Genomic DNA, 27,889 nt, shown 5'->3' with positions numbered 1-27,889 from the left:
GCAGAGTGGTGATCCTGAGTTGAATCTTGTAAGCTGGTGTGTGCTGCTCCTTTGGAAGGAGAGGATCTGTGTGTGTCCAATGGAACAGAGGCTGGGCACTCGAGAAGGATACTCTGAGGACTCGGGGGTTGGCGTGAGCCTATCGCTAACCTGTACAGAGAGAGTGAGGCCTGTGGAGGCCTGGAAGGCCGTGATTGAGTTCCCAGAGGCTGGAGGAATCAGGGAGCTGACCCACAGTGGATACAGACAAGACTCCTTCATGCTGAGGGAAGGTGGCAGCCAGGTGCCTCGTATCCCTGGGAAGCGTCACAACTGACATTTAGACAGAGGCCAGCAACTGAGCTGTGGAAAGCTGTTTTAAAGAAGCAGTGCGGTGTTGTGGGTAGGGCTCTGAGCTGGGCCTTGGAAGGCCAGAATCCTATTCCTGGGCAAGTCACTTTTCTTTGCTGTGCCCTTATCTTCCCTCCTCCTCTATGTCTGTTGTGTATCTCTAGACACTAAAGCCCAGATCCTCAAAGGCATTCAGGTGCCTAACTCCCACTGAAATTAATACCGTGGAGGTTCTGGGCCTAAGCTCTGTGTCCTTGTGCAGTGCCCAGCATAACAGGGCCCCATTTGGTTATAGCTTCCAGGAGTTACGAAAGTATAAATAACCAAAGTGACTGCAGCTGGACCCTGATATCTTGAAGCTAAAATGCAGTGGCTCCTTTAACTCGGAACTGGTTTTGTAGCCCCTGCCTGGCAGTGAGTTATTGCCTGGACAGGCCTCCTAATAACAGACATTCAAGAGTGATGAAGTTGATGATTGAAGGAAAAATGACAGATAACATTTAATTAATATTGATAATTTATCCACAGACCCATCAGACAAAGTGCCGGTGCGGTGTGAATACTGCAAGATAGCCTCTCTCCACACTCCTAAAAAGTAGCCTCTTTGGTTCAGACATGTTTTATTCTGAATAGTGATTTGGGGTTTAGAACCAGTTCCTTTCCTCCGGGGTCCCTTTAACCTCACACTTCAACCTATTCAGTATCAGAAGTGTGGGGTTCTTTGTGCCTGTTCAGTGCCCAAATGACTGATTATTTACCATGGGAATTACCTGCTTGGGGGGCCTGTGCAACCACTAGCAAATAGCCTAGTGGCTTATGGGACTCAGCTGGGACATGGAAGGCCAAGATTCGTACCCCTGCTCTGCCTGATGTGGAGCAGGGACCCGAACTGACTTCTCATACCCCAGGTGAGTGCCCTGACCACTGGGCCATTTGCTATGTTGGGCTGTGACTCGCTTAAGCTCTCCTGTTGGAGCACACAGAGCCCTTTGAGGGGGAGGGAGGAATAGGGGCACATAGATTCCTAGTCATGGGGGGAGGGGAGAATCGGGGGCACATATAGCCCTGGCATGGTAGGGAGGTTTCAGGGCATGTGAATATTAGAAATAAAAGTTTTGAAATTGTCACAACTTTTTGTTTTGACATTTTTGAATTGACAAATTCCACTTTTCCACTGTGAAATGACTTCACATTTCCAAATGGAAACTAATTATACTAAAAAAATAAAATAAAATATTTTCAATGGTCAGACTCAAAACAAAACATTTTGAAAATATCAGAATGAAACATGTTTATTGACCCAAACCAATTTTGGGGGGGTTCACTAGCATTTCTGGGATTTTTGAATTTTGTCCAGTTTCTGGAGCTAAGAACATATGAACACTATAATGGCCATGCTGGGTCAGACCCATGGTCCATCTAGCCCAGTAGCCCTAGTCTTCCAGCTGTGGCCAGTGCCATGTGCCCCAGAGGGAATAAACAGAACAGGGCAAATATCTAGTGATCCATCCCGAGTCGTCCAGTCCCAGCATCTGGCAGTCAGAGCCTTTTTGAAATTTCAGACATTTTCATGGGGGTGGGAAAATAGTTTCCTTACCAGCTTTAGCGATAATAATCATAACAGAATCCTGAGCCTTTTGATGTGGTGCGGCCTCTGTTTATTGCATTATTGGATCAGTGTCTAACAAAACTACGAGCAATGTGACATTCGTTACACAGTGTCATTGTCCCCCTTAGTGTCAATATCCCCCAGAAGTTTCTGGCCATTCTGCTCCTCTGTTATTCTTTCCTCTCCTTCATTTTACTCTTCTTTGTTCTCTTAGCGGGGGCTTTCCTGTGACCTTGGCCATCTCTTCTGAATTCTCCTCTCCTCTGTCTGTTTCCTGTTGCTGTGAGGGGTGTAGCAATGACAGGTGTGAGAGAGAAAGTGATCTGGGCCCATAGTAGAGTCTGAGAATGTTACTTCGCTCATCACCCAGTTCTAATTAGGAGCTTATCCTGGACATGGCAAAAAAAATTAGGGCCTGAGCAAGAGATGTTTGGGAGAGAAATAAGTAGAGTTCTTCACTGAGCTACTCACTTATCAGGGCCACCCAGAGGGGGGGCAAGTGGGGTAATTTGCCCCAGGCCCCGGGCCCCGCAGGGGCCCCCATGAGAATATAGTATTCTATAGTATTGCAACTTTTTTTATGAAAGGGGCCCCTGAAATTGCTTTGCCCCAGGTCCCCTGAATCCTCTGGGCAGCACTGTCACTTATGGCTGATACTCCAGCATGGAGCTCCCTTTGTCCACCATGACATCACACCGCATATGACAACAAATTAAAGGAAACAATTCATTTGTTGCCCACAATTAACATGAATCAGTCCCAGCCCAGCCTTGGGCACCTTCACTAGCTGATGATAAGAGTGCATCTTTTGACACAGGCCTACATTCAGGGTGATTCAGGGTGACATAAAAATGGGTGAAAAACACCCAAAATGGATAATTTGGGAAAAAGTTATATTTCGGTCTGAAATGAACCAGATTTTTGGTGGGCGGGGGGGGGGGATTTTTCTGTTCAGCTCCCTGAACAGATTTTTCTAAATTGTGCAGTGAATTGAAGAACTTGAAAACAATTCATTTCAAATTAACTGAACTGTTTGTTGATTCAAAATTAATTATTTTCTGAATTTTTGCTCTAATTTGGGTATTTTAGGTGTCATATATCCTTTGTGTGTGTGTGTATTTGTTGGTTTAAAATAGCCAAATTTAAAATCCAAACACAATTTTGAATTGAAAAGTGGAAACAAAACATTTTGCCACTTTCACAAAAAATAATGTTATTTAATGTATTTTTATTTAATATTTAATGTAACTCTACTAGGCACCAAGTAAGCCCTGTTTTGAAGGCTAAGTGGGAGTTACATGGTGAATAGTTCCTGAGCTGGTTCCCTGCACTAGGGTGAATATGGAGAACAAGTGCATCTTTAAATGGGATCCTTTCCCCAAGTTCTGCTGACCTGCAAGGCACAGGTCATCCATCCCTTGCTGATTCTAAAACGTCATTCCCAGTCCTTTTGCTATTATGAAGTCGACAGGCAGGGAACCATGCTTCTACTCAACTTCTGGGCTCTGCTGAGAACACAAGCATGGTACTTCCTTTGCCTGGATCATAGATGCATAGATTCCAAGGCCAGAAGGGATCATTTGATCATTGATTCCAGTGGTTCTCACCCAGGGGTACACGTACCCTTGGATTATGCACAGGCCTTCCAGAGGGTACTCACCTCATCCAAATTAGTGTTTCTCAACCTGGAGGTTGCAACCCCCGGGGGGGTCTTGGGATGGGTTTAGGGGGATTGCAAGTGCAGGGCTGGCATTAGGGGATGGCAAGCAGGGCAATTACCCAGGTCCCACAAAGCCAAGTTACATATTTCAGCCCCATTGGCTGGGGTTCAGGCATCAGACAAGGCTCACAAGTGAAATACAGGCTCAAGCGTCACACTGAAATGTAAGTACAATATTTATTTTCCAATCAATTTATTTTATAATTATATGGCAAAAATGAGAAAGTAGGCAATGTTTCAGTAATAGTGTGCTGTGACACTTGTATTTTTATGTCTGATTTTGTAAGCAAGTAGCTTTTAAGTGAGGTGAAATTTGGAGTACGCAAGACAAATCAGATTCCTGGAAGGGGTACAGTAGTCTGGTAAGGTTGAGAACCACTGATCTATGCTGACCCCATTTATAATACTCCAGATTCACCTGTTTATCCATTCCAGGACCACATTAGGCCTTTTGGTCACAGAGTACAACTAGGAGCTCATGTTTAGTGGATTATCCACCACGACCCCCAAATCTTTATCTGAGTTATTGCTTCCTAGGATAGAGTCTCCCATCCTGTGAGTTTGACATGCATTCTTGGTTTCTAGGAGGGCAGCAGCATCAGGTTTCCTTTCCACAGGCAGATAGGTGGGGACTGTGCTTACAGAAAGTCTCAGCGCTAGATCGAAACAGCGATTTAGGGGCTTAACTGGCACTTTAGGCTCCCGACTCCAAAATCTAGAGCCTCAAAACCCGCACTGAGCCACTGCCTATCCCTGTAGGTGACGGAATTCTCCTCAGGTATTTACATGTCTGCTGATGAAGTATCCTAGGCGCCTACATTTCTGGTTGTGAGCATTTGCACACCCATCTCAGCTCTGGTGCCCAGCACCTAACTCATGTCCAGGTCCCAGCATGATCCTCAAATCTGGTTTTCTCCCACCTATCCCACCAGAACACACCTACAGGATCAGGCCCTGAACTAAAAACAGGTAGAGGAAGAGATGGTTGTGATGGGTTAGCGCACTCAGTCACAATATGGGACCCCCAGAATTCAAGTGCATGGTCCAATGGCTATTTAATTATTTATACACAGTAGAACAGCTTCAACAGCAGAGAGTGAGGGAGCCCTGGAGCCGGCCATCCCATAGGTTGAAGGAGAGGAATTATGTCCTCTGCTGACCCAGCTGAGGCACCAACTCCCTTTGACGGGTAGAACAACCCCCTCTCCTTTGTGTCTCTCATTGAGTAGCTTAGGCAGCTCCCCACTGATACCCAACTGTCCATAACTCAAGCAGGTCAAGTCTGTGCTGTGCATTAGGAGGCATTAGGTTCAAATCCTATGTGCAGCAAGTGGAGGAAAAAAATAGCATATGGTCAGGTATGAAAAACTGTACCTGCGGCTATCTGAGAATGAAGATTTGTGGGGAAAGATGCCCCTCTACCAGAAAAATCAATTGGTGGGGGCTCTGAATGTTTGTGTGCTGCTGGCATAGTTCACCAGCTCCTCTGGTGTGTGTTCCTCTTGCAATGAGAAGAAAACTCCAGCATGTATTTCTCTACAGTGCACCAGGCTACAGCACTTGGAGTTTGGCTGTGATTTTCCACACCACTTCCATTGCTGTGCATACCATCTGGGGCTGCACCAACCCCAGAGACTTCCCTATGAAGCGCCTCCTGTTGGCTGTGCATCAGTCCAGGAGCATGGGTCAGGTTTCCTAGCATTCAAACACTTACACACGTCCAGCCATAGCTCCTGTTGGCAATGCCAACGTGTCCCTCACCAGCTGTCCAGGGCAGTGGGTGCCGCCAAAGGTTCTCTGCTTGTTGTTCCCTTCTGGTTCCCTCTAACCCCTTCTGGTTCCCTCTTGCTTTGTCCCTTTGTGCTGGTCTCTGTGTCACTTTGGTTCCTCCCCTGCCCTGAGGGGAAGCCCTCCTACATAAGGCTCAGACAGACCAACGCCTTTCCCTGATAATACTGCTGCCTGATTCCCAGTGAAAGTCATGACTCTTTTTTTAAAGCAGAAGTTATGTATATATGCAGATTATCCACAAATAGAAGATTATTCCATTCAATAATTTGCATAAAGTTCCAAACATGGAGCTGCACAAAACTTGGCAGCTCCGTTCATTGATCATGGTGGTCTTCAATTAGCCTCTGTTAAGGGACACATGGAGGGATGTCACTGAGAAGAAAGATGGTCCAGAGGTTACCGTGATAGCTCTGGGCTCATAAAAGATGGTGAGGATAAAAGCATGAATGGGTGGGTGGTGCTCAGATACTATGGTGATGGAGGCCAGATTGTTTGACAAAACATTTTTTTTTCCCTCAGAAAATGCCAGTTCATCAAAATTAAAACTTTTTGCATTAAAGGGTCAAGTCTTGACAAATTTTCTGGGGAAGAAAAAAAGTTTTGAAATTGTCAAAATGAAACATTTTGACATTTTCTAAATGAAAAATTCCAGTGTTGCTGTCCACTTTTTAGTCTGAAATTTAGCTAATTAGATAGATAGATAGATAGATAGATAGATAGATAGATAGATAGATATTTCAATCTTTGAAATGGAAACAAAATATTTTGAAATTGGAAAAAAAAAAAACTTTTCATTGATCCGCACATAGGATGTTTTTTAGTTTGTTTGTTTGTTTGTTTTTGTTTAATTTTTAGTTCACAAATTTTTTCGAGGTTTTGCCTGTTATCCAGATTCATAACAGCAATTTTTTTAATGGGATGGGGAAAAACTGTTTCCTGCCCTGTTCCACAGATAGCTACCCTAGACAGAGAGTGAGTATCCAACATCTCAAAGATGGATCCCAGGAGCTGGTGAAGGAGTGAGGCTAGAAGAGGCCAGAGGAAGGAAGAGCTAGCTAAGGGCTTCTCTACACTTGAAATGCGACAGTGTCACAGCTGCTGTATCACTTCAGTGTAGATGCTATCTATGCCAATAGAAGGCACAGATAATCCACCTCCCTGAGAGGCAATAGCTACATCAATGGATGAATTGAGTTCTTGAGCAACCCAGCTATGAAGATGTAACATTTTTTCTCTGTGTTTTAGGTGCATTTCACATAACTACATGACTGAATAGACAGACCTGCTACTTGTATGACCTAGACACCCTGCTCCCAGTCCCTCGTCATTATAATTACATCAGAATCAGTGGCGTACTCCAGGGGTGGGTCTGGCACCTTTCTCTCTCTCTCCTCAAGCTTCACATTACAGGGCAGTAACAGACTCAACATTACTGCAGTGAATGAAAAGAAGGCACTGACCTGTCACCTCCAGCTCAATGGCCACCTTGTCGTACCAGTCCCCAGCTGCCACACTGCAGATATATTTCCCTCTGTCGGGGAGCTGGACATTGTTCAGCTTTAGAGACATGTTCCCCTTCGTCCACTCAGTGCTGAAGAGCTCCATGCCACCCCAGGATCTCTCATCCTGCCGGTCCTCAATGAACCTTCCGTTGTTGAAGATTTTGACTGGTTTCTTAGAGGGCTGGATGAGGATCCATTGGACAGTGATGCTTGCAGGGATAATGGTGGCTGACAGCTGGCAGGGCAGGACCACGTCCTCTCCAATTGCCCTGATAACAGGGTTACTTGGGGGAAAGATTTTGAATCGGCCTGTGTGGAGATTAGAGCTGTGCGAATAAAGGACTTTTTGGTTCTCGGAGCTGAAGAGAAAAACCACCCCAGAAAAATGTTTTAATTTGAAACTCAACATTTTTTTTCCACTTTATTCATCAGCAATAAAAACTAATAAAATAAAATAAAATAAAATAAAATAAGTAGTTTTGAATCTACCCAAATGTTGTGAGTCGACCCAAAACTTTTTGTTTTGGTTGCAGTTTTTCAATTTTCACTCGCAATTTTCAGTTTTCACACACATGCATGCATGCACACACACAGACAAAAACACTGGTGAGAGTTAGAAATTTAAAATTAAAATGCAGTTTCAAATCGAAAATTTGAAAAGAAGAGTTTAAAAACACAAAGTTCAGAATGAAATGTTGCAATACTGTTGAAAAGAAAAATTCCCAAACAAAGCTATTTGCTGAATGTGGGTCAGTGAATAGTTTCTGGAAAAAGTTTGTTTGTTTGTTGGTTTTTTTTTTTTTGGCAAAAGAATCAATTCACCAGCAGGTTTGTGTCCAGCAGTAGTGGGGATATCGATACACAGGGTCTCTGTTCAGAACAGCCCTCTGTAGAGACCCTGTGTCATTCCATATGGGACCAACACTGCACTTGCTGCCCTTAGGAGCCTTCTCAACCAGCTGAGCCTCTGAAAGCTGGTGGAACGGGGGCTGTGACTCACCCCTTGCAAGGCTCACAGGGGTTTGTGAGGCAAGATGGAGCAAGAGGACTGGGACTGTGGAGCTCTTTAAGGCTTCTTGGAGAAGAGGTCAGGGCTATGAGTGAGGGAGACTCTTCTACATGAGGTCAGGGGCTGCAAGGGCATGAGAAGTGTTGAGATATTGAAAACTGTTAAAATTACAAGCTATCACTTTAAAGATGAGGGGTTTTCGGTCCTGCTTGCAGGCTAGGGGGCCCTGTAATTAGTGTGTGATCTGGGTCTAGCCGAAGTTAGTCTGCAGATAGCCAGTGTAGAGAAAGATGGGGTGAACTGTGCCTATCTGCCTTAAGGGAACAACCTGTTTTCTCTCTCTCCGTTTTAGGTTCTTGTATGTCGGTTCTAGATTCCAAGAAATAAAGCAAGAGTATATTTTGCTTTTATCTAACTTCTCTTTGAGGAGAATCTTAACTACAAGAGCCCATGCACGTGGCTCTGTGAGCAATAGCCAGATATGGCCTGATTTATTCCTCAGCAGAAAGAATTTCTGTCACAGAGTTTGGGGGTGTTGTTGTTTCTTTGTTTTGGAGGTTTGGATTTTGTTATGTTTGGGTCTTTGTGCCCTAGATATGTGAGGCTACATTTCAAATGGGAACGTGACTCAGTAAAGAAACCTGCTACCTCCAGCACCCAGCCGGCCTGCTCCAAACTGAACTGAATTGAATTCCATTGGCTTCAGTGGAGTCATTCCAGAGATGGACTTGGCCCCCTCAGCCTCACACTGGTGGGTGATATGGATGTAAAATTTCTGGAAATTTTAAAGGCATGGGGGGAAAAAAACATGTTTTATTTGGGAAAAAAATGAATTTTTTGGAAAACTTGAAATATCCATAGTTACTTGCTTATAAAACTAAACTTCATTTACTTCTTTAAGAATGAAAAATGTATTATGTATAATTTAATTAACACATAAAAGTACTTGCTAACCTAGTGAGGAGGGCTTTAAACTAGGTTTGCTGGGGGATGGTGACCTAAACCCAGAGGTAAGTGGGGGAGTGGGATACCGGGCGGAAACACAAGAAGGAGGGTACAAGATGGGAAGCCTCCTGATTCATATTGAGAAAGTAGGGCAATCTGCTAGTTATCTTAGGTGCAGGAAGGACAGTTACGGGAGGAAAGATGGAGGAGTTGCACTGTATGTAAGAGAGCAGTATGATTGCTCTGAGCTCCAGTTTGAAACTGAAGAAAAGCCTGTTGAGAGTCTTTGGGTTAAGTTTAGAGGCAAGAGCAACAAGGGTGATATCATGGTGGGCGTGTGCTATAGACAACTGGATCAGAAGGATGAGGTAGATGAGGCTTTCTTTGGACAACTAAGTGAAGTTTCCAGATCACAGGCCCTGGTTCTAATGGGGGACTTCAATCACCCTGACATCTGCTGGGAGAGCAAAGAACAGATAATCCAGGAAGTTTTTGGATAGTGTTGGGGACAACTTCCTGGTACAAGTGCTGGAGGCTAGGGAGCCGTGTAATTAGCCTGTGATCTGGGTCTAGCAAAGTTAGTCTGCAGATAGCCAGTGCAGAGAAAGGTGGGTTGAACTGTGTTGTCTGTCTCAAGGGAGCAGTCTGTTTTTGGAGAGTGTTGGGGACAAATTCCTGGTACAAGTGCTGGAGGAACCTATCAGGGGCCAGGCTTCTCTTGACCTGCTCCTTTCAACCAGGGAAGAATTGGTAGGGGAAGTAGAAGTGGGTGGCAACCTAGGCAGCAATGACCATGAGATAGTTCAGGAGCCTGACAAAAGGAAGAAAGGAGAGTAGCAAAATACAGACACTGGACTTCAGAAAAGCAGACTTAGACTCCTTTAGGGAACTGATGGGCAGGATCCCCTGGGAAGCTAATATGAGAGGGAAAGGAGTCCAGGAGAGCTGGCTGTATTTTAAAGAAGCTTTATTGAGGGTGCGGGAACAAACCATCCTGATGTGCAGAAAGAATAGCAAATACGGCAGGCGACCAGCTTGGCTTAATAGTGAAATCTTTGGTGAACTTAAACTCAAAAAGAAAGCTTACAAAAAGTGGAAATTTGGACAGATGACTAGGGAGGAGTATAAAAATATTGATACAGCAAGCAGGGGTGTAATCAGGAAGGCCAAGGCACAACTGGAGTTGCAGCTAGCAAGGTATGTGAAGGGTAACAAGAAGGGTAACAAGAAGGGTTTCTACAGGTATGTTAGCAACAAGAAGAAGGTCAGGGAAAGTCTGGACCCCTTACTGAATGGGGGAGGCAACCTAGAGACAGATGATGTGGAAGAAGCTGAAGTACTCAATGCTTTTTTTGCCTCGGTCTTCACAGACAAGGTCAGCTCCCAGACTGCTGCACTGGGCAACACAGTATGGGGAGGAGCTTAGCAGCCCTCAGTGGTGAAAGAACAGGTTAAGGACTATTTAGAAAAGCTGGACATGCACAAGTCCATAGGTCCAGATCTAATGCATACAAGGGTGCTGAGGGAGTTTGCTGATGTGATTGCAGAGCCATTGGCCATTATCTTTGAAAATTTGTGGTGATCGGGGGAAGTCCCAGACTATTGGAAAAAGGCAAATATAATGCCCATATTTAAAAAAGGGAAGAAAGAGAATCCAGGGAACTACAGACCTCACCTCAGTCTCTGGCAAAATCATGGAGCAAGTCCTCAAAGAATCCATTTTGAAGAAATTGGAGGATAGGAAGGTGATTAGGAACAGTCAACATGGCTTCACCAAGGTCAAGTCATGCCTGACTAACCTGATTGCCTTCTATGATGAGATAACTGGCTCTGTGGATATGGGGAAAGTGGTGGATGTGATATATCTTGACTTTAGCAAAGCTTTTGATACGGTCTCCCACAGTATTCTTGCCAGCAAATTAAAGAAGTATGGATTGGATAAATGTACTATAAGGTGGATAGAAAGCTGGCTAGATTGTCAGGCTCAATGGGTATTGATCAACGGCTCGATGAGCCAGTATCTACAATTGACACTAAGCTGGGGGGAGAGGTAGATACGCTGGAGGGTAGGGATAGGGTCCAGAGTGACCTAGACAAATTGGAGGATTGGTCCAGAGTTCTACACTTCCTAAGTGCAGAACTCTGCACTTGTCCTTGTTGAACAAGGGTATTGGAGGTTCAACAAGGACAAGTGCAGAGTTCTGCACTTAGGAAGGAAGAATCCCATGCACCGCTACAGACTGGGGACTGACTGGCTAAGTAGCAGTTCTGCAGGCAAGGACCTGGGGATTACAGTGGACGAGAAGCTGGATATGAGTCAGCCTTCCCTTGTTGCGAAGAAGGTCAATGGTATATTGGGCTGTATTAGTAGGAGCATTGTCAGCAGATCGAGGGAAGTGATTATTCCCCTCTATTCGGCACTGGTGAGGCCACACCTGGAGTATTGCATCCAGTTTTGGTCCCCCCACTACAGAAAGGATGTAGACAAATTGGAGAAAGTCCAGCAAAGGGCAACAAAAATCATTAGGGGGCTGGGGACCATGATTTACGAGGAGAGGCTGATGGAAGTGGGCTTATTTAGCCTGCAGAAGAGAAGAATGAGACAGAATTTGATAGCAGCCTTCAACTACCTGAAGGGGGGTTCCAAAGAGGATGGAGCTAGACTGATCTCAGTGATGGCAAACAACAGGACAAGAAGCAATGGTGTCAAATTGCGGTGGGGGAGGTCTAGGTTGGATATTAGGAAACACTATCTAACTAGGAGGGTGGTAAAGCACTGGACTAGATTACATAGGGAGGTGGTGGAATCTCCATCTGTCAAGGCTGCTTTCCCACTCTGAACTTTAGGGTACAAATGTGGGGGCCTGCATGAAAACTTCTAAGCTTAACTACCAGCTTAGATCTGGTTCGCTGCCACCAGTCCCAAATGTGCTAATTCCCTTCCCTGGGTAGCCTTGAGAGACTCTTCACCAATTCCCTGGTGAATACAGATCCAAACCCCTTGGATCTTAAAACAAGGAGAAATTAACCATCCCCCTCCTACCTCCCACCAACTCCTGGTGGATGAAGATCCAACCCCCTTGGATCTAAAAACAAGGAAAAATCAATCAGGTTCTTAAAAAGAAGGCTTTTAACTAAAGACAAAGGTAAAAATAATCTCTGCAAAATCAGGATGGAAACTAACTTTACAGGGTAATCTAACTTAAAGAGCCCAGAGGAATCCCCTCTAGCCTTAGGTTCAAAGTTACAGCAAACAGAGATAAACACTCTATCAAAAAGGTACATTTACAAGTTGAGAAAACAAAGATAAAAAGTAACACACCTTGCCTGGCTGTTTACTTACAAGTTGGAAATATGAGAGACTTGTTCAGAAAGATTTGGAGAGCCTGGATTGATGTCTGGTCCCTCTCAGTCCCAAGAGCGAACAACCCCCAAAACAAAGAGCACAAACAAAAGCCTTCCCCCCATCAAGATTTGAAAGTATCTTGTCCCCTTATTGGTCCTTTGGGTCAGGTGTCAGCCAGGTTACCTGAGCTTCTTAACCCTTTACAGGTAAAAGGATTTTGGAGTCTCTGGCCAGAGGGATTTTATAGTACTGTACACAGGAGGGCTGTTACCCTTCCCTTTATAGTTATGACATGCCCCCCAAATCACAGATAGTGTTGGACAGCCAGTTCCACACTGGCTGTGATTTCTTCCTGGAGCTCTAGGAGAAAACAGAGTTAATAAGACACATGCACCTTTAGACATACTAATGATCATATAAAAACTAACAATATGTTCCTCATTCCAAGAACAATGTTTAACCAGTTGATTCTGGGAAACTTTCCCGGGAGAGTGCATCAGCCACTTTCTTAGAAGCTCCTGAAACGTTTTGTATTTCAAAATCGAAATCTTGGCGAGCTAAACTCCACCGAAGAAGTTTTTTGTTATTCCCCTTGGCGGTATGAAGCCACTGTAGTGCAGCATGGTCTGTTTGTACTTGGAAACGCCGTCCCCAAACATATGGGCGTAGCTTTTCCGGCGCATACACAATGGCGTAGCATTCCTTTTTGCTGATTGACCAGTGGCTTTCCCTCTCAGACAGTTTCTTGCTGAGAAACACAACAGGATGAAATTCTTGATCCGGTCCTTCCTGCATTAAAACTGCTCCCACGCCCCGCTCGGACGCATCTGTGGTTACTAGGAACTGTTTGTCAAAGACTGGGGCCCTTAGCACAGGGTCAGACATGAGTGTCGCCTTAAGCTGTTTAAAGGCCTTTTGACACTCATCAGTCCACCGAACTGCATTTGGCTGTTTCTTTCTGGTTAGGTCTCTCAGTGAGGCGGCGATTTGGCTGTAGTGTGGTACAAATCGCCTATAATATCTGGCCAAGCCTAAGAAGGATTGGACCTTTTCTTTGACTTTGGAACCGGCCACTTTTGGATAGCATCCACTTTGGCCTATAGGGGATTTATAGTTCCTTGACCCACCTGGTGCCCCAGGTAAGTCACTCTGTTTTGGCCTATTTGACACTTTTTAGCCTTAACAGTTAGTCCTGCCTGTCTGATACACTCGAAGACTTTTTCCAGGTGCTCCAGGTGCTCTGCCCATGAATCAGAAAAAATGGCCACATCATCGAGGTAGGCAACTGCAGATTCTCCCAATCCCGCTAGGAGACCATCTACAAGTCTTTGGAAGGTGGCGGGTGCATTTCGCAGCCCGAAAGGGAGTACATTAAATTCATACACCCCTGCCTGGGTGACGAAGGCTGACCTTTCCTTCGCGGGTTCATCTAGTGGTACTTGCCAGTACTCCTTGGTTAAGTCTAAGGTAGAGATGAATTGGGCATGTCCCAATTTCTCCAATAGCTCATCTGTGCATGGCATTGGATAGTTGTCAGGACGAGTTACAGCATTTAGCTTACGGTAAAAATACGCAAAAGCATATTTCCCCATCTGGTTTGGGAACTAGAACCACTGGAGATTCCCATGAACTCTTAGAGGGGCGGATTATACCCATCTGTAGCATGTCCTGGATCTCCCTTTGTATAGCAGTTTGGGCATGAGGTGACTCCCGGTAGGGTGGGGTTCTAATTGGGTGAGCATTACCTGTGTCAATGGAGTGGTATGCCCATTTGGTCCGTCCTGGGGTGGCTGAGAACATTGGCGCAAAGCTAGTGCACAGCTCCTTGATCTGCTGCCGCTGCAGACGTCCAAGGGTCGTGGGGAGGTTCACCTCTTCCATGCCACCGTCACTTTTTCCTTCATAGTAGACACCTTCAGGCCACTCCACATTATCTGTTTCCTGGGCTATAAACTGGGAAACCTTTAATTCTCTGGAATAACAGGGTTTAAGAGAGTTAACATGGTATACCTTAGGCTTTAGGTAGGAGGTGGGGGATGCTATGAGATAGTTAACAGCTCCTAGGCGCTCCTGGACCACGAATGGTCCTTCCCTCGATGCTTCCATTTTATGGGCCTGGAGCGCCTTTAAGACCATGACTTGGTCTCCTAGTTTGAAGGACCGTTCTCTGGAATGTTTATCATACCAGGCCTTTTGCTCTTCCTGAGCATCTTTTAGGTTTTCTTTAGCAAGAGCTAAAGAGTGTCGGAGGGTGCTTTGTAGGTTGCTTACAAAGTCTAGAATGTTAGTTCCTGGAGAAGGCGTAAACCCCTCCCATTGCTGCTTCACCAACTGTAATGGCCCCTTAACCTCGCGGCCATACACAAGTTCAAATGGTGAAAACCTTAAACTGGGATGTGTTACAGCCCTGTAGGCAAAAAGCAACTGCTGCAACACTAGGTCCCAATCATTGGAGTGTTCATTTACGAATTTACGTATCATGGTCCCCAAATTTCCATTAAACCTCTCCACCAGGCCATTGGTTTGATGGTGGTAAGGGGTGGCAACCAAGTGATTCACCCCATGAGCTTCTCACAGGTTTTTCATGGTCCCTGCCAGGAAATTAGTTCCCGAATCTGTAAGGATGTCAGAGGGCCAACCTACCCTGGCGAAAATGTCTGCTAATGCCTGGAACACACTTTTAGCCCTGGTGTTGCTTAAGGGTACTGCTTCCGGCCATCGGGTAGCAAAATCCATGAAAGTCAGTACGTACTGCTTTCCTCTGGGTGTCTTCTTTGGGAAAGGACCCAGAATATCCACAGCTACTCGCTGAAATGGGACCTCAATTATGGGTAGTGGCTGGAGAGAGGCTTTGACCTGGTCTTGGGGCTTTCCCACTTGTTGGCACACCTCACAAGACCGGACATAATTAGCAACGTCCTTGCCCATTCCCTCCCAGTGGAAGGACTTCCCCAACCGGTCTTTGGTTCTGTTCACCCCAGAATGGCCACTGGGATGATCATGGGCTAAGCCCAAGAGCTTTACCCGATACTTAGTGGGAACTACCAACTGTCTTTGAGGATGCCAGTCCTCCTGGTGCCCACCAGAAAGAGTCTCTTTGTATAAAAGTCCTTGTTCTACAACAAACCGGGATCGGTTAGAAGAGCTGAGAGGCGGTGGGCTGCTCTGTGCTGCCGCCCAAGCTTTCTGAAGGCTGTCATCTGCTTCCTGCTCGGCCTGGAACTGTTCCTTTGATGCTGGAGACATCAGTTCCTCCTTGGACTGTAGACTTGGGCTTGGTCCCTCTGGAAGCGATGCAGGTGCTGGGGTTGTTTCCGTTGACTGTGAATCGCTGTCCGCTGGTGCACTATGTTGTATTTCAGGCTCCGGCTGAGCCTCTTGGGTAGGGTTATCTGCTGCTTCTGCCAGTTCAGGCTCACTGGTGCCCCCTGGCGTTGGAGTTGTAGACGGGTTTGCAAACGCTGTACTCAGTGCTGGCAATGGTTCTGGCACTGGTTGTGTTGCCAGTTCTGGCGCTGGTTGTGATGCCAGTTCCGGTTCTGGGACTGGCTTTGGCTGGGTCTCTGGGATTGGATCCACTACGGCTGTTGCATTCGTTGGCAGGGGATCCGGTTCCACCACCTTTGTCTGGGTCTCTGGTAACACAGATGGGGCCCTGGTGGACGGCTCAGGAACAGGGATGGGGGTGAAAGCTTGCTTAGCCTGGCTGCGGGCGACCATTCTCACCCTCTTAGCTAGTTTCACATGGTTGGCCAAGTCTTCCCCCAGCAGCATGGGGATGGGATAATTGTCATAGACTGCAAAAGTCCACATTCCTGACCAGCCCTTGTACTGGACATACAACTTGGCTGTAGGCAAGGTTACAGACTGTGACAGGAAGGGTTGAATTGTCACTGGAGCCTCCAGGTTGATGAGTTTGGGGTCCACTAGGGAACGGTGGATAGTCGACACTTGTGCCCCAGTGTCCCTCCAAGCGATAACCTTCTTTCCGCCCACTCTCAAGGTTTCCCTTCGCTACGAGGGTATGAGAGAGGCATCTGGGCCTGGGGATCTTTGGTGCGAGTGTGGTGTAATGAACTGTAATTGGTTGGGGTTCTTGGGGCAGTGGGCCTTTATATGTCCCAGTTCATTACATTTAAAACATCACCCTGCTAAGGCATCACCGGGGCGATGTTGGTTGGTGGAGACTGGTGTGGTAGGGTGAGAAGGCGTCTGGGGTTTCCCTTGGGATGTGGGTGGGGCCTTGGGTTGTCCCCGGTGATAAGGTTTTGTTTCGGGTTGCCCCTTCTGATGTTCGCTCCAACTGCTACTAGTTTTTTTCTTTTCTGCCACCTCCACCCATTTGGCTCCAATCTCCCCTGCCTCGGTTACAGTTTTGGGCTTCCCATCTAGGATGTACCTTTCTATTTCCTCAGGAACACCCTCTAAAAACTGCTCCATTTTTACTAGGGAAACCAGATCTTCCAGAGATTTACTATTTGCTCCTGATACCCAGGCATCACAATTTTTGTCAATGTGGTAGGCATGTCGGGTAAATGACTTGTCTTGTTTACACCTTCGGTCTCTGAACCGCCGATGGGCATGCTCGGGTGTTAGCCCCATTCTGATTCTGCCTTGTTTTTAAAAAGTTCATAACTGTTCATGTGTTCCTTAGGCATTTCAGCCGCCATCTCTGCTAAGGGTCCACTGAGCTGCGGCCTCAGCTCTACCATGTACTGGTCTGTAGTGATGCTGTACCCAAGGCAGGCCCTTTCAAAATTTTCTAAGAAGGCCTCAGTATCATCGCCTGCCTTGTAGGTGGCGAATTTTCTGGGATGGGAAGTGGAACCTGGAGAGGGGTTGCTAGGATTGGCTGGTATATCCGGCCTAGCCCTTGCTAATTCCAGTTCATGCTTCCTCTCTTTTTCCCTCTCCTCCATCTCTTTTTCTTTCAGCTCCATAGCTCTCTTGTGGGCCTCCTCTTTGGCTTTCTCTTCAGCTTCTTTCTCGAGTTTTTTTAATTGAAGCAGTCTCTGATTTTTTTTTCATTTTCTTCTGCTTCTAGTCTGGCCAGTTCTAGTTTGTTAGCTACTTCTTTGGTAGTCATTTTCCTGTTTTCTTGTGCTGGGTCACACCCCCTCTGAAGTTCACTGAAACTGGGATGTACTCAGCTCAGGCTGCTCAGGTAACAGAAACTTTCTAACTAGCTATCCCCGAGAGTTAGAAAGAAGAAAAACAATTCAGCTCGTAAATTCCTTTTGCCAGTTGTTTGCTCACTGCTTGACTCCTTCTCTTAACAAAGACCCTTGTTAAAAAAACTTAACACCTCTGCCTTCAGGCAAGGAGAGATAAGATATGCATCTACCTACAGCTCTGCTTTCCAAGCAGCTAGAAAGGAGAAAAAAAAATCTTACTGGCTTTTGGTTTAAAATTATCCCACCGCTCTGCCACCATGTCACGGCTGCTTTCCCACTCTGAACTTTAGGGTACAAATGTGGGGACCTGCATGAAAACTTCTAAGCTTAACTACCAGCTTAGATCTAGTCCGCTGCCACCACTCCCAAATGTGCTAATTCCCTTCCCTGGGTAGCCTTGAGAGACTCTTCACCAATTCCCTGGTGAATACAGATCCAAACCCCTTGGATCTTAAAACAAGGAGAAATTAACCATCCCCCTCCTACCTCCCACCAACTCCTGGTGGATCAAGATCCAACCCCCTTGGATCTAAAAACAAGGAAAAATCAATCAGGTTCTTAAAAAGAAGGCTTTTAATTAAAGAAAAAGGTAAAAATCATCTCTGTAAAATCAGGATGGAAACTAATTTTACAGGGTAATCTAACTTAAAGAGCCCAGAGGAATCCCCTCTAGCCTTAGGTTCAAAGTTACAGCAAACAGAGATAAACACGCTATCAAAAAGGTACATTTACAAGTTGAGAAAACAAAGATAAAAAGTAACACGCCTTGCCTGGCTGTTTACTTACAAGTTGGAAATATGAGAGACTTGTTCAGAAAGATTTGGAGAGCCTGGATTGATGTCTGGTCCCTCTCAGTCCCAAGAGCGAACAACCCCCAAAACAAAGAGCACAAACAAAAGCCTTCCCCCCACCAAGATTTGAAAGTATCTTGTCCCCTTATTGGTCCTTTGGGTCAGGTGTCAGCCAGGTTATCTGAGCTTCTTAACTCTTTACAGGTAAAAGGATTTTGGAGTCTCTGGCCAGAGGGATTTTATAGTACTGTACATAGGAGGGTTGTTACCCTTCCCTTTATAGTTATGACACCATCCTTAGAGGTTTTTAAAGCCTGTCTTGACAAAGCCCTGGCTGGGATGATTTAGTTGGGCGTTGGTCCTGCTTTGAGCAGGGGATTGGACTAGATGACGTCCTGAGGTCTCTTCCAACCCTAATATTCTATGATTCTATGACATATGTATGAAATAAATTATTATAAATTCTTTAGTTTTGATACAAATCAGAATGTGAAATATACCTAGTATTAGGGATGGAGCTGCCTTTGTATACTAAGGTTCTAATGTGTCTTTTTTTGCCTATTGGCAAATAGAAAAAATATAAAATGTTGCAAATAGAAAGCATCAATATTGTTGTAAACGAACAGGAAGGTTTGTTCCATTGGTCTAAAATATGGTATGTAAATAGACCTGACCTGACATTATGATATAGGTCCGTCAGAAACTCAAGTTTCTAGAGAAAAAGCTCAGAAAATGAATATTGCTATCATGTAATTAGAGCACAATTATTAAGACCCAACAGTAAATTTGGCTATGTATCCAAACTTCATAGTAATACCAGATTATTTAATAGTTCATTAACACCATACATACAGAAACTCTCATAATTGTCGACAAAACTAGGCATCCTATGAACCAGTAAAATATAACTTAGACAGTTACTAATATATACTTGGAAGTGGTAGCATAGCTCAAGTTTTTCCTTCTTTTCTTCCTCTTTCACTGTTCATTCGGAGAGAAAATATTTCCTAAAACATTACTTGTCATAAACCAAGAAGCTGGTTCACTAACCTGTCACATCCAGTACAACTACCATCTCATCATACCAGCTCCCAGAATCCAGGCTGCAGACATATTCTGCTTTGTCAGAGATCTGGACATGCTTGAGTTTCAGTGACAAGTTTCCCTGAGTCATTTCAGTGATGGACAGCTCCGTTCGACCCTGATGTCTCTCCCCTTGGGTTTCTGTCTGGTTTCCTCCATTATAGGAGACCTCATGGATTAATACTGCTGGTCTAAACAGCTTCCACTGCACTTTGAAGCTTCCAGGTAACTTAGTGACTGAGAGCTGGCATGGAAGGATAACATCTGCTCCAACGACTCCAATAACCGGGTTGCTAGGAAGGATTCTATAGGGAGCTGTCAGGAGAGAGCAATACACATGTTCTTTGTGTCAGATAGTTGCCTATAAAATGCCCTTAGGGGTACACTTCCCACTCTGCACTGTAGAGAATTCTATATGAAGCTAGAAATACATAATACTCAGGGAGAAAAACAACCTATATTAAAAGAATGCTACAGGTACAAAATCAAGTATGCAAAATTTAGGCAATACAAGAATGGAGGTTTCCAGTGCACCCCTAACTCTGACCCCGGTGCATACACATGATTAATTACACAACTATATACTGTGTTCCCCACAGGACTCATTCAGTGCATGCTGTGCTCTTTTCTCTCCATACTCTTATGAGTCTCTTCACACTCTGGAGGCTAAAGAGGGTGAGGTGGGGGGACTCTGCTCTGAATTGCTCCTACCAAGGCTCACAAGGGGTGTGAATTTGGGATGTTCTCAAAGAGCCCCACAAGGCTCATAATAGGGAGCGTCCCACACAATTCCTAAACGGGGACGCTGATGAGCATCCCAGACTCACAGTGGAGAACTGATGAACTTCCTGATACTGGCAGGGGCTTATGGGGAGGCAGCAGGGAGTGGGGCAGGGCATCCTCACTGCCTGGGGACCCATTCATGGAGTCAGAGGGCAGCAGGGGAGTGAGAGGAAGATTCTTGATTCCCAAGGGCTCAAGGAGCAGCAAGAGGGGGCAGGGCTGCACAGAGATTTTTTGGGGCCTGTAACTAAATATGAAATTGGGCCACTCCCCATTCCAAAGAAATTACCAAGGGTGCAAAAACACTGAGGGGAGGCCCCAGTGGTGGTGGAGTTTGGAGAGTGAGCCCACCCCACACTACTGCTGGTTCCTGTCCCATGGGGCTGGGCCTGGATCCAGACTCCAGGCTGTGTGAAGTGGTGTGTGGGCTAGCAGTGCCAGTTTGGTTTGGTGCAGCCATCCCTCATGATGGAGGGGCAGCTGGGCCAAACCTGAGTGAGCAGCGCAGTAACCCCATGTGCAAGGTCACAACATGACTGGCCCTAGTCACGTGCCCTATCATGAGGGAGGGCAGGCCGAGCCAAATGGGAGAGGCGTTGCCACCCTGTGCACCACTGTGCAACGCCACTTGCTTTGGGGGCCCACTCCGACAGGGGCTGGGACAAACACCCCCTCCCTGCACCCCCTCCCCTCCGCGGTGGGCAGCTCTATGCGGGGTTTCTTTCAGAGACAGAGTCATTTAAGAGAGAGGTGGAATCGCCTGCCAGATTTCACTTGATTCAGGCCCCAGCTGTAGAGCAGGCCCTCAGGAATGAGTGATACATTTATTCATGTTTTGTACCCCAGACCTGTCAGTTGCATTTCCCATGGGGATTTGACTCAGTAAATGATCCTGTTGCTTTAATCACTAGGACACCCAGCTCCCAAATCACCCCTGTTACAATCCTACTGACTTCACAGGAGTTGGCCCTGGGATGGATTTGGCCTTCCTCAGTCTCCCATTTCCAGACAGTAGAAGATTCATGATTACCTTGGTGTAAACTAAGAAGTTGTTTCACTGACCTATCACATCCAGTTCAATGTAGGCTTCTCCATGCCAGTCTGAGACATCAACCTGGCAGGCATATTTCCCTTTGTCGGTGACCTGGATGTTCTTCAGCTTCAGGGAGAGGTTTCCTTTGCTCAGCTGAGATGTGAAGAACTCCGTTCGGCCCTGGTATCCCTCACCCTGCCTTTCTGTTTGTGCTCCTCCATTATAGAAGGTCACTTCTATTCTCTCCAGCGGTCTTGCAAGTGTCCACTGGACACCAGTGCTCAGAGGGACCCTTGGAGATGACAGGTAGCAAGGCAGGATAGCATCTTCTCCAGCGACTCCAATGACAATATTATCAGGGGTATGGATTGTAAACTGGCCTGTATGGACACACAGATACATCTTTGTAATATGCTTTGGGTTGTTCTCTATGGAATGCAGATGTGAATTACTATGGGGATCCCTATCCAAACCCATAGGGAGGCAGCTAGAAGATTCCACTCAAATGTGAAAACAGTTCCAACCTATGTCCCACCATTCCGGTCAGTGCTCTTTCTCTTTTCATATCACACTAAATATAATAGAAATGTATCCCGCAACCTGGGAGTCAGGAACATGTGTCCCTTGTTTAATGGGGCTGAACAGTGAGATTACCCCTCTGCTCTGATTTATTTTAGCAATTTATTATTATTTAAAGGTCAATAACATTTTAAATGTTTAAAGACAGAAAATATGTTTTCTATTTATCTTCCACATTTTCCCTATCAAAATATGAAGGGCCACATTATCTATCTATCTATCTATCTATCTATCTATCTATCTATCTATCTATCTATCTATCTATCTATCCACCATTTACTTACACACACAAACATGCAGATGCATTTTGAAGGATAAAATATTGGTGCGAGCAAGGTGCAGAGTGATAGGTGTTTGGATAATCTATCAGACAATGCATCTTTTCCTGCTGTTATTCCATCTCCAGAAGGCATTCCAAGTGCAGAATGCCTGCATGATCCAGCTTATGCCATACCATGGTTAAATTGTTATTAAACTGCGGAGAACACACACCATAAAATTCTCATAGCAACTTTTGGTCTCTGTTGTCCAACACTGGACTGAAATCAGGGATGCAGATATCTGAAGTTCTAATTATCTTCCAACACTTAAGATTTACTGTTTATATTTTTTTAGTTAATTATTGTTACTTTAAATCCAATCTGACAGTCCCTCAGTATCTAATCAGCAATAATTCCTAGTGGAATGACCTTCTCCTATTGATTGATTAGTTTAAACACATTAAACAGAATAATTTCTCTGAAAATAAAAAAAAGTTAGACTCTCATTTTCTGAAATGAAAACTCCTATTCTGAACAATAAAACAAAATACATAAGCCCATAGCTGTTAAGGCCAGACCATTTAGTCTGACCTCCTGTGTAACCCAGGCCTAAATCAAGCCAAGTATCTTGTGCATCTCATTTTATAAAGATGCCAAATCCTGACATAAAAATTTCAAGCGATGGAGAATCCACCACAGCCCCTAGTTCCAGTGATTAGTCACCCTCACAGTTACAGATTCACATCTTACTTATAGTATGAATGTTCTATGTTCGACTTCCAGCTGCTGGATACTGTTCTGGCTTTCAATACTAAAATGACCTTTGCTATCACAAATCTCCCTGCGTTACTTAGATATTTATGGATCACGGTCAAGTAACTTCTTAACCCTATTTTCATAAAGTGAAATAGATTGAGCTCCTGAAGTCACTCATTGTACGGTGTGTTTTCCAGATCTTAAACCCATCTCTTTTGGTGCTAGTGATTCTTTCCATTCCTATGTAATGATTAATTGCCTCTTAAAATTTGTCTGACACAGAATTCTCGTTACCTGTAGCCAGGTGGGGTATTTGTAGAAAAATCAGTAACTGAATAGTTGTCACTGAAGGAAATAAGGAATCCATCACTGAGCAGGATCTGGGAAAGTGGCTTTCAAAATACCAGCAGGACATCAAGGGTGCAACTTCCAGGGTCAGATCTTGTCAGCCTCCATCAGTCAGGAAATGCAAACCATGAAATGACAGCAATGAGTTTAGATAATAGCTCCAAACATTAGGAAGAACATAAAGAGAATGTTACAGAAAGAGCCCAGTGAGTGTAAAGGGAATTTTACCATTGACTTCCACAGGAACAGGATCGGGCCCTGTGTCTTGACACACACACTGAGCAAACATACAGTTACGGCAGACACTTAAGGGTCTCCCAGGGGAGTGAGCTCACCACAAGGTTATAGAGTCAGTCTCTCGCTGGCTAACTGAATATTTAATTGTTTCATCCAAAGTGGAAAAGCTTCAACAACAGAACCCCACTCTAGAATACCCAGTAGCCCACTGGCGAGGGCAGTTACCTGGGTTCACATCTCGACTACAAATCAGACAAGGTGGGAAATTGAACTTCAGTATCCCACAACCCCACTCAGCGCTCTAATCACTGGCCTATTGGCCTTCTCCTCCGTGTTTTTTTGTGGAAAAGAGCTCCCTGGCTTAGGGACCCAGCTCCAGGTGAGAGATGACAACTCAGCATCCCAAGTGGAGATAGGAGCCTTCCTCCGCCCTGGAGTTAAGGCACCTAATGACCTTTGAGTGACAGGCTTTGACCATCCCCTCTCCTCAGCACTTCCTCGTTCTAGCCTAGCCAGCTCCCCACTCAGCTTGCTGGCTTTTGTGGATCCCATTTCTACGTGCCGCTCTCTCCCCCTGTATTGTGTAGGGACCCCGGGCAGCTCACAAAGGGCTGAGGATCCCACGGGGCAGCAGGGAACCTAGCAGTTAGGTGGTGCAATGCTGAGCCGATCTCCTATTTTTGGGTCTAGCCCTCGCTGCCCTGCAGGGGCTGAGCATGCTCACTTCACAGCTCTCTCAGTCAGGGAAAATAAGAACTAAACTGATTCTCCCAAACGTTACTGCAGAACAAAATGGAGGAATATGCTGCTGAGGAACAATCCAATTGTTTTTTTGCCTGTAAATGTGAAATTATAGTAAATCAGAACTGTACCCAACTGTCTTGAACCAGTAGCAATAAAAAGTTGGCCAAGCTCTGGTTCTGTGTAGTTGCTCCCTAACTTTGCAGTATCTATTGCTAAATGAAATTTGCGCCCAAAGTTTGTTGTTACAAGGAAACAGAAATCATTTAATTCCTATGAAAGAGAAACTAAATACAGTAATTAATTAGATTGACCAAGTATTAAAACCAGTTCGCTGGTGAGATCCAGTGCACATAACTCTAGCATTTCGTTTTCATAGACACTGGGCCAGCCAGGGTTAAACAACCAGCAGGCTAAGTGACCCAAGATCAACCTTTGAAAACATATTAGAGAAGTACAGAAATGGCCTACAGGAACATTTCTTGTCGATAGTTATCAAAGCCATGTAAGTGGACTATATCCTTTGAAATGCAAACCTATATTGTCAGAGAATTAGAAGTTAATACTAATTGTATTTGTATATGTTTCTCTATATCTGTTGGGAGTTTAACAAAGTTATCTAATGAGCATGTAGATGCTAAGCTTCGGTTCCCGTCTATAATATTTCATTACTATATTCTATTGATGCACAGATCAAAAGGCAATATTAGCAATTAGATGAAACTTGGGTGCAACAATATCATTGCCTTTATTTCTCTTTGAAGTTTATAGTAAACTACCTATGAATATTTGACTGGTAAATTGCCTATGCTAATAGATGCAACTAATGACCTGTGTATACATAAGAAATAGGAATATTGCTTCAAAAGCCACAATTTGTATTACCTATTTTTCCTCCAAGGGATACCCACTGTTACCTGCTGTCAAGAAACTATCCTAACCTGTGAGAGAGAGAAAAAATAACTTTGGGACCTGATCCTTTTTTCATCTCAGATCTGCTTAAGCTTCGTCAGCGGAAAGTTAAGTCACAAGACTGAGGTCTCCGGGTACCCTGGACTGTCCCTGCAAATTCTTATGGAAGGATTTGAACAAATGCTGCACGTGGATGGCCTATTGGACTATAACCTATGGAATTGATTCTGTTAATACTTTCTGGAAATTAGCAAGCTCACCATCTCTTGTTATGAAACAGACCAAGGAACTTTCTCCATATCTGTATGTATAACAATCTTTTAACCACAATACTCTCTCTTCTCTTTTTAGGTAAATCTTAGTTTAGTTTAGTTTATAAGAATCGGCTGTAAGCGTGTATTTGGTTAAGATCGGAAATACTTATGGATCTGGTGGGAGATGTGGGACTGGCAGAACTTTATATATAGTGAACAAGATTTAAAATAATTCTCATCATATTTGACTTGTCTGTCTGGGAGGAAGGCCAGGAGAAATATGCTTTAGTTTCTTGATAACCAGTAAGGTGTTGTAGTAGCTGTTTTGTTGCTGGCTTGGTGAATCTAATTATTAGAATAAACCACCAGTTTTGGGAATCGTCTACCCCATAATTTGCAGTTTGCCCTGATTGAGCATGGCCCCTCCAGGCACCACGGTCACATAACCAGAAGAGACCATCATGATGACCTAATCTGACATCCTCCACGTTGCAGGCCACAGAACCTCATCCAGTGACTCCTGAAATATATCCCTAATCTCTGGCTGAGTTACTGAACTCCTCATGGTTTAAAGACTTCAAGTTACAGAGAAGGCACTCTTTACATTAGTTTAAACCTGCAAGTGACCCATGCCCCAGGCTGCAAAGGAAGGTGAAAACTGCCCTAGGGTCTCTGGCAATCTGACCCGGAGAAAAATTCCTTCCCATCCCCAAATATGGTGATCAGTTGGACCCTGAACATGTGGGCAAGACCCACCAGGCAGATACTTGGGAAAAAATTCTCTGCAGTAACTCAGAGCCCTCCCTATCTAGTCTTCCATCACCGGCCGTTGGAGATCTTTGCTGCTAGCAGTCACAGATTGGCTACATATCATTGTAAGCAGTCTCATTATACCATCCCCTCCATAAACTTATAAAGCTCAATCTTTCAGATATAGTTGTGGACACACGTGTTAATAATTACAGCAATTCTAATAATGTGTTGTAAGATAATTTGTATGTTAAAGGACTGGCAAAGGAAACTAGTATTGGAAAATGCCACCTTATTCTATCAAGTATAATAAGCAACACCCTCAGAAATATTATATTTCTGAAAGTTTTGAAGGGAACAATTCAATACCAATAACCTAAATTAAAAAGAGCACCTAAAAAAGCACATGCAAAGATACTAACGGGACAAAGGTTATTTTAATGGATTGTATTGTGTTGGAGGACATAGATAAGAGGATGTTAATGAGTACAAAAAATACACAAAACATTATGGCATATGTACCTATGTTGGGAAAAACAGAAAGAAGGTGACATGAAGACATGAAATGAAAATAGTGTAGATAGCAAAAAATATGTACATAGAAGCTTGGGAATGTGTATTGTACGGGTTACGGTGATCGGAGGGAAGCTAATATAAATGTAATGTGAAAAGGTATAAGAAACCAAATTAACAATGGCTGAAGTACGAGAAATACCAGGTGGGAAACTGAAGGAACCAGGCCTGAGACTGAGAAGACCATTATGAAGTGCAGGCAAGTTTCCCAGTACCACAGACCTTGGTAATTTGGGCCCCTACCACTTGTCTGTTTATTGTCTGGCATAAATATATGTTCAGCAACTACAAGTGACAATAATTCTGTCTGAAAATGTATAAATATAGGCAAAAATGTATTAAGCCTAAATTGGGTACCTTTTAAATCAGTTTCAACACCAACCCCTGATGCTATTGATTCCCACACACTTTATGCTAATCGGGGCAATAAAATTACACCAAAAGGTTGCTTCTGTTCGGAGTCTGATTCAAGCAAAAATGTTTTCAAGATTTACTTATTTGCATAATTAAGGAACATATTTCTTCTTCCCTTCCTGCACACCAACATCAATTCCCCGTTTCTAAAAAGAAAAAGCATTATTTATGAGGCTTGATTCTCCCTTCACTGACACCATGTAAATCAGGCATAACTCTGCTGAAGTCAGTATGGTAATACCGGTATAAAATAAACGAAAGCAGGAGACAACGCAGACTGATCTTTCTCTCTGGTTTCCATTTGTACTTTTCACAACCAGGAGAGAGGATTCATTTTCCACATTTGTTGAAAGATTCTCCAGAGTTGAAGAGCTCTGTGTAAGCTCAAAAGCTCGTCTCTCTCACCAACAGAACTTGGTCCAGTAAAAGATATTACCTCACCCACCTTGTCTCTCTAATATCCAGCAACCTACATGGCTACAATTCCATTGCATACAACAATTAAACAATACTCAATGAATTTGTCTTAAAAATACAGGACAGATTCTGGACACATTTATTGTACCAACCTTCCAAGCATGGAGTGCTTGCACAATTTAGTGTATGTTTACGTACAAAAATCCCAGATGGGTGAATAAAGCCATTCAATTATCAGTATTAAGCTCTTTCAAAACACTCCTTTGATTAGAAACAACCACCCTACGTCACAATGCTTAATCTCTCCAGTTGAGAGAAAAGTCTTAAATTCCGTGGAAACGAAACACAGCACACTTACCAATGGCAGTAATTCTCTGTAATGCATATTTAAATCAGGAAAGATCCGTTTTTCATTTCCAAATTAAGACAGACAGATGGGATCGTTGTTGCAAATAGGATGAATTTATTTTCTTACCTAGACAACAGGTTCCAGTGATACACCCATCACACCCTCTGTACAGCATGTGGCTCT

General features: G+C 44.4%; 1 protein-coding gene across 1 annotated transcript; it reads right to left on the bottom strand.

Annotated features, from left to right (window-relative positions):
- Positions 1-1,963: 1,963 nt before the first annotated feature.
- Positions 1,964-27,889, bottom strand: LOC112060610 (butyrophilin-like protein 2). Its single transcript, XM_065571431.1, has 6 exons — positions 27,833-27,889; positions 23,006-23,161; positions 21,146-21,496; positions 19,268-19,615; positions 6,911-7,261; positions 1,964-2,219 (listed from the first exon to the last, which is right to left on the bottom strand). Exons 2-6 carry the CDS (start codon positions 23,124-23,126, stop codon positions 2,110-2,112), a joined length of 1,281 nt encoding a protein of 426 aa, XP_065427503.1. The 5' UTR covers positions 23,127-23,161; positions 27,833-27,889; the 3' UTR covers positions 1,964-2,109.

The sequence above is a fragment of the Chrysemys picta genome, chromosome 17 (assembly GCF_011386835.1).
Source record: "Chrysemys picta bellii isolate R12L10 chromosome 17, ASM1138683v2, whole genome shotgun sequence".
NCBI lineage: Eukaryota > Metazoa > Chordata > Testudines > Emydidae > Chrysemys > Chrysemys picta.
Note: the sequence above shows the minus strand (reverse complement) of the source record. Positions and strands in the feature narration are given on the sequence as shown.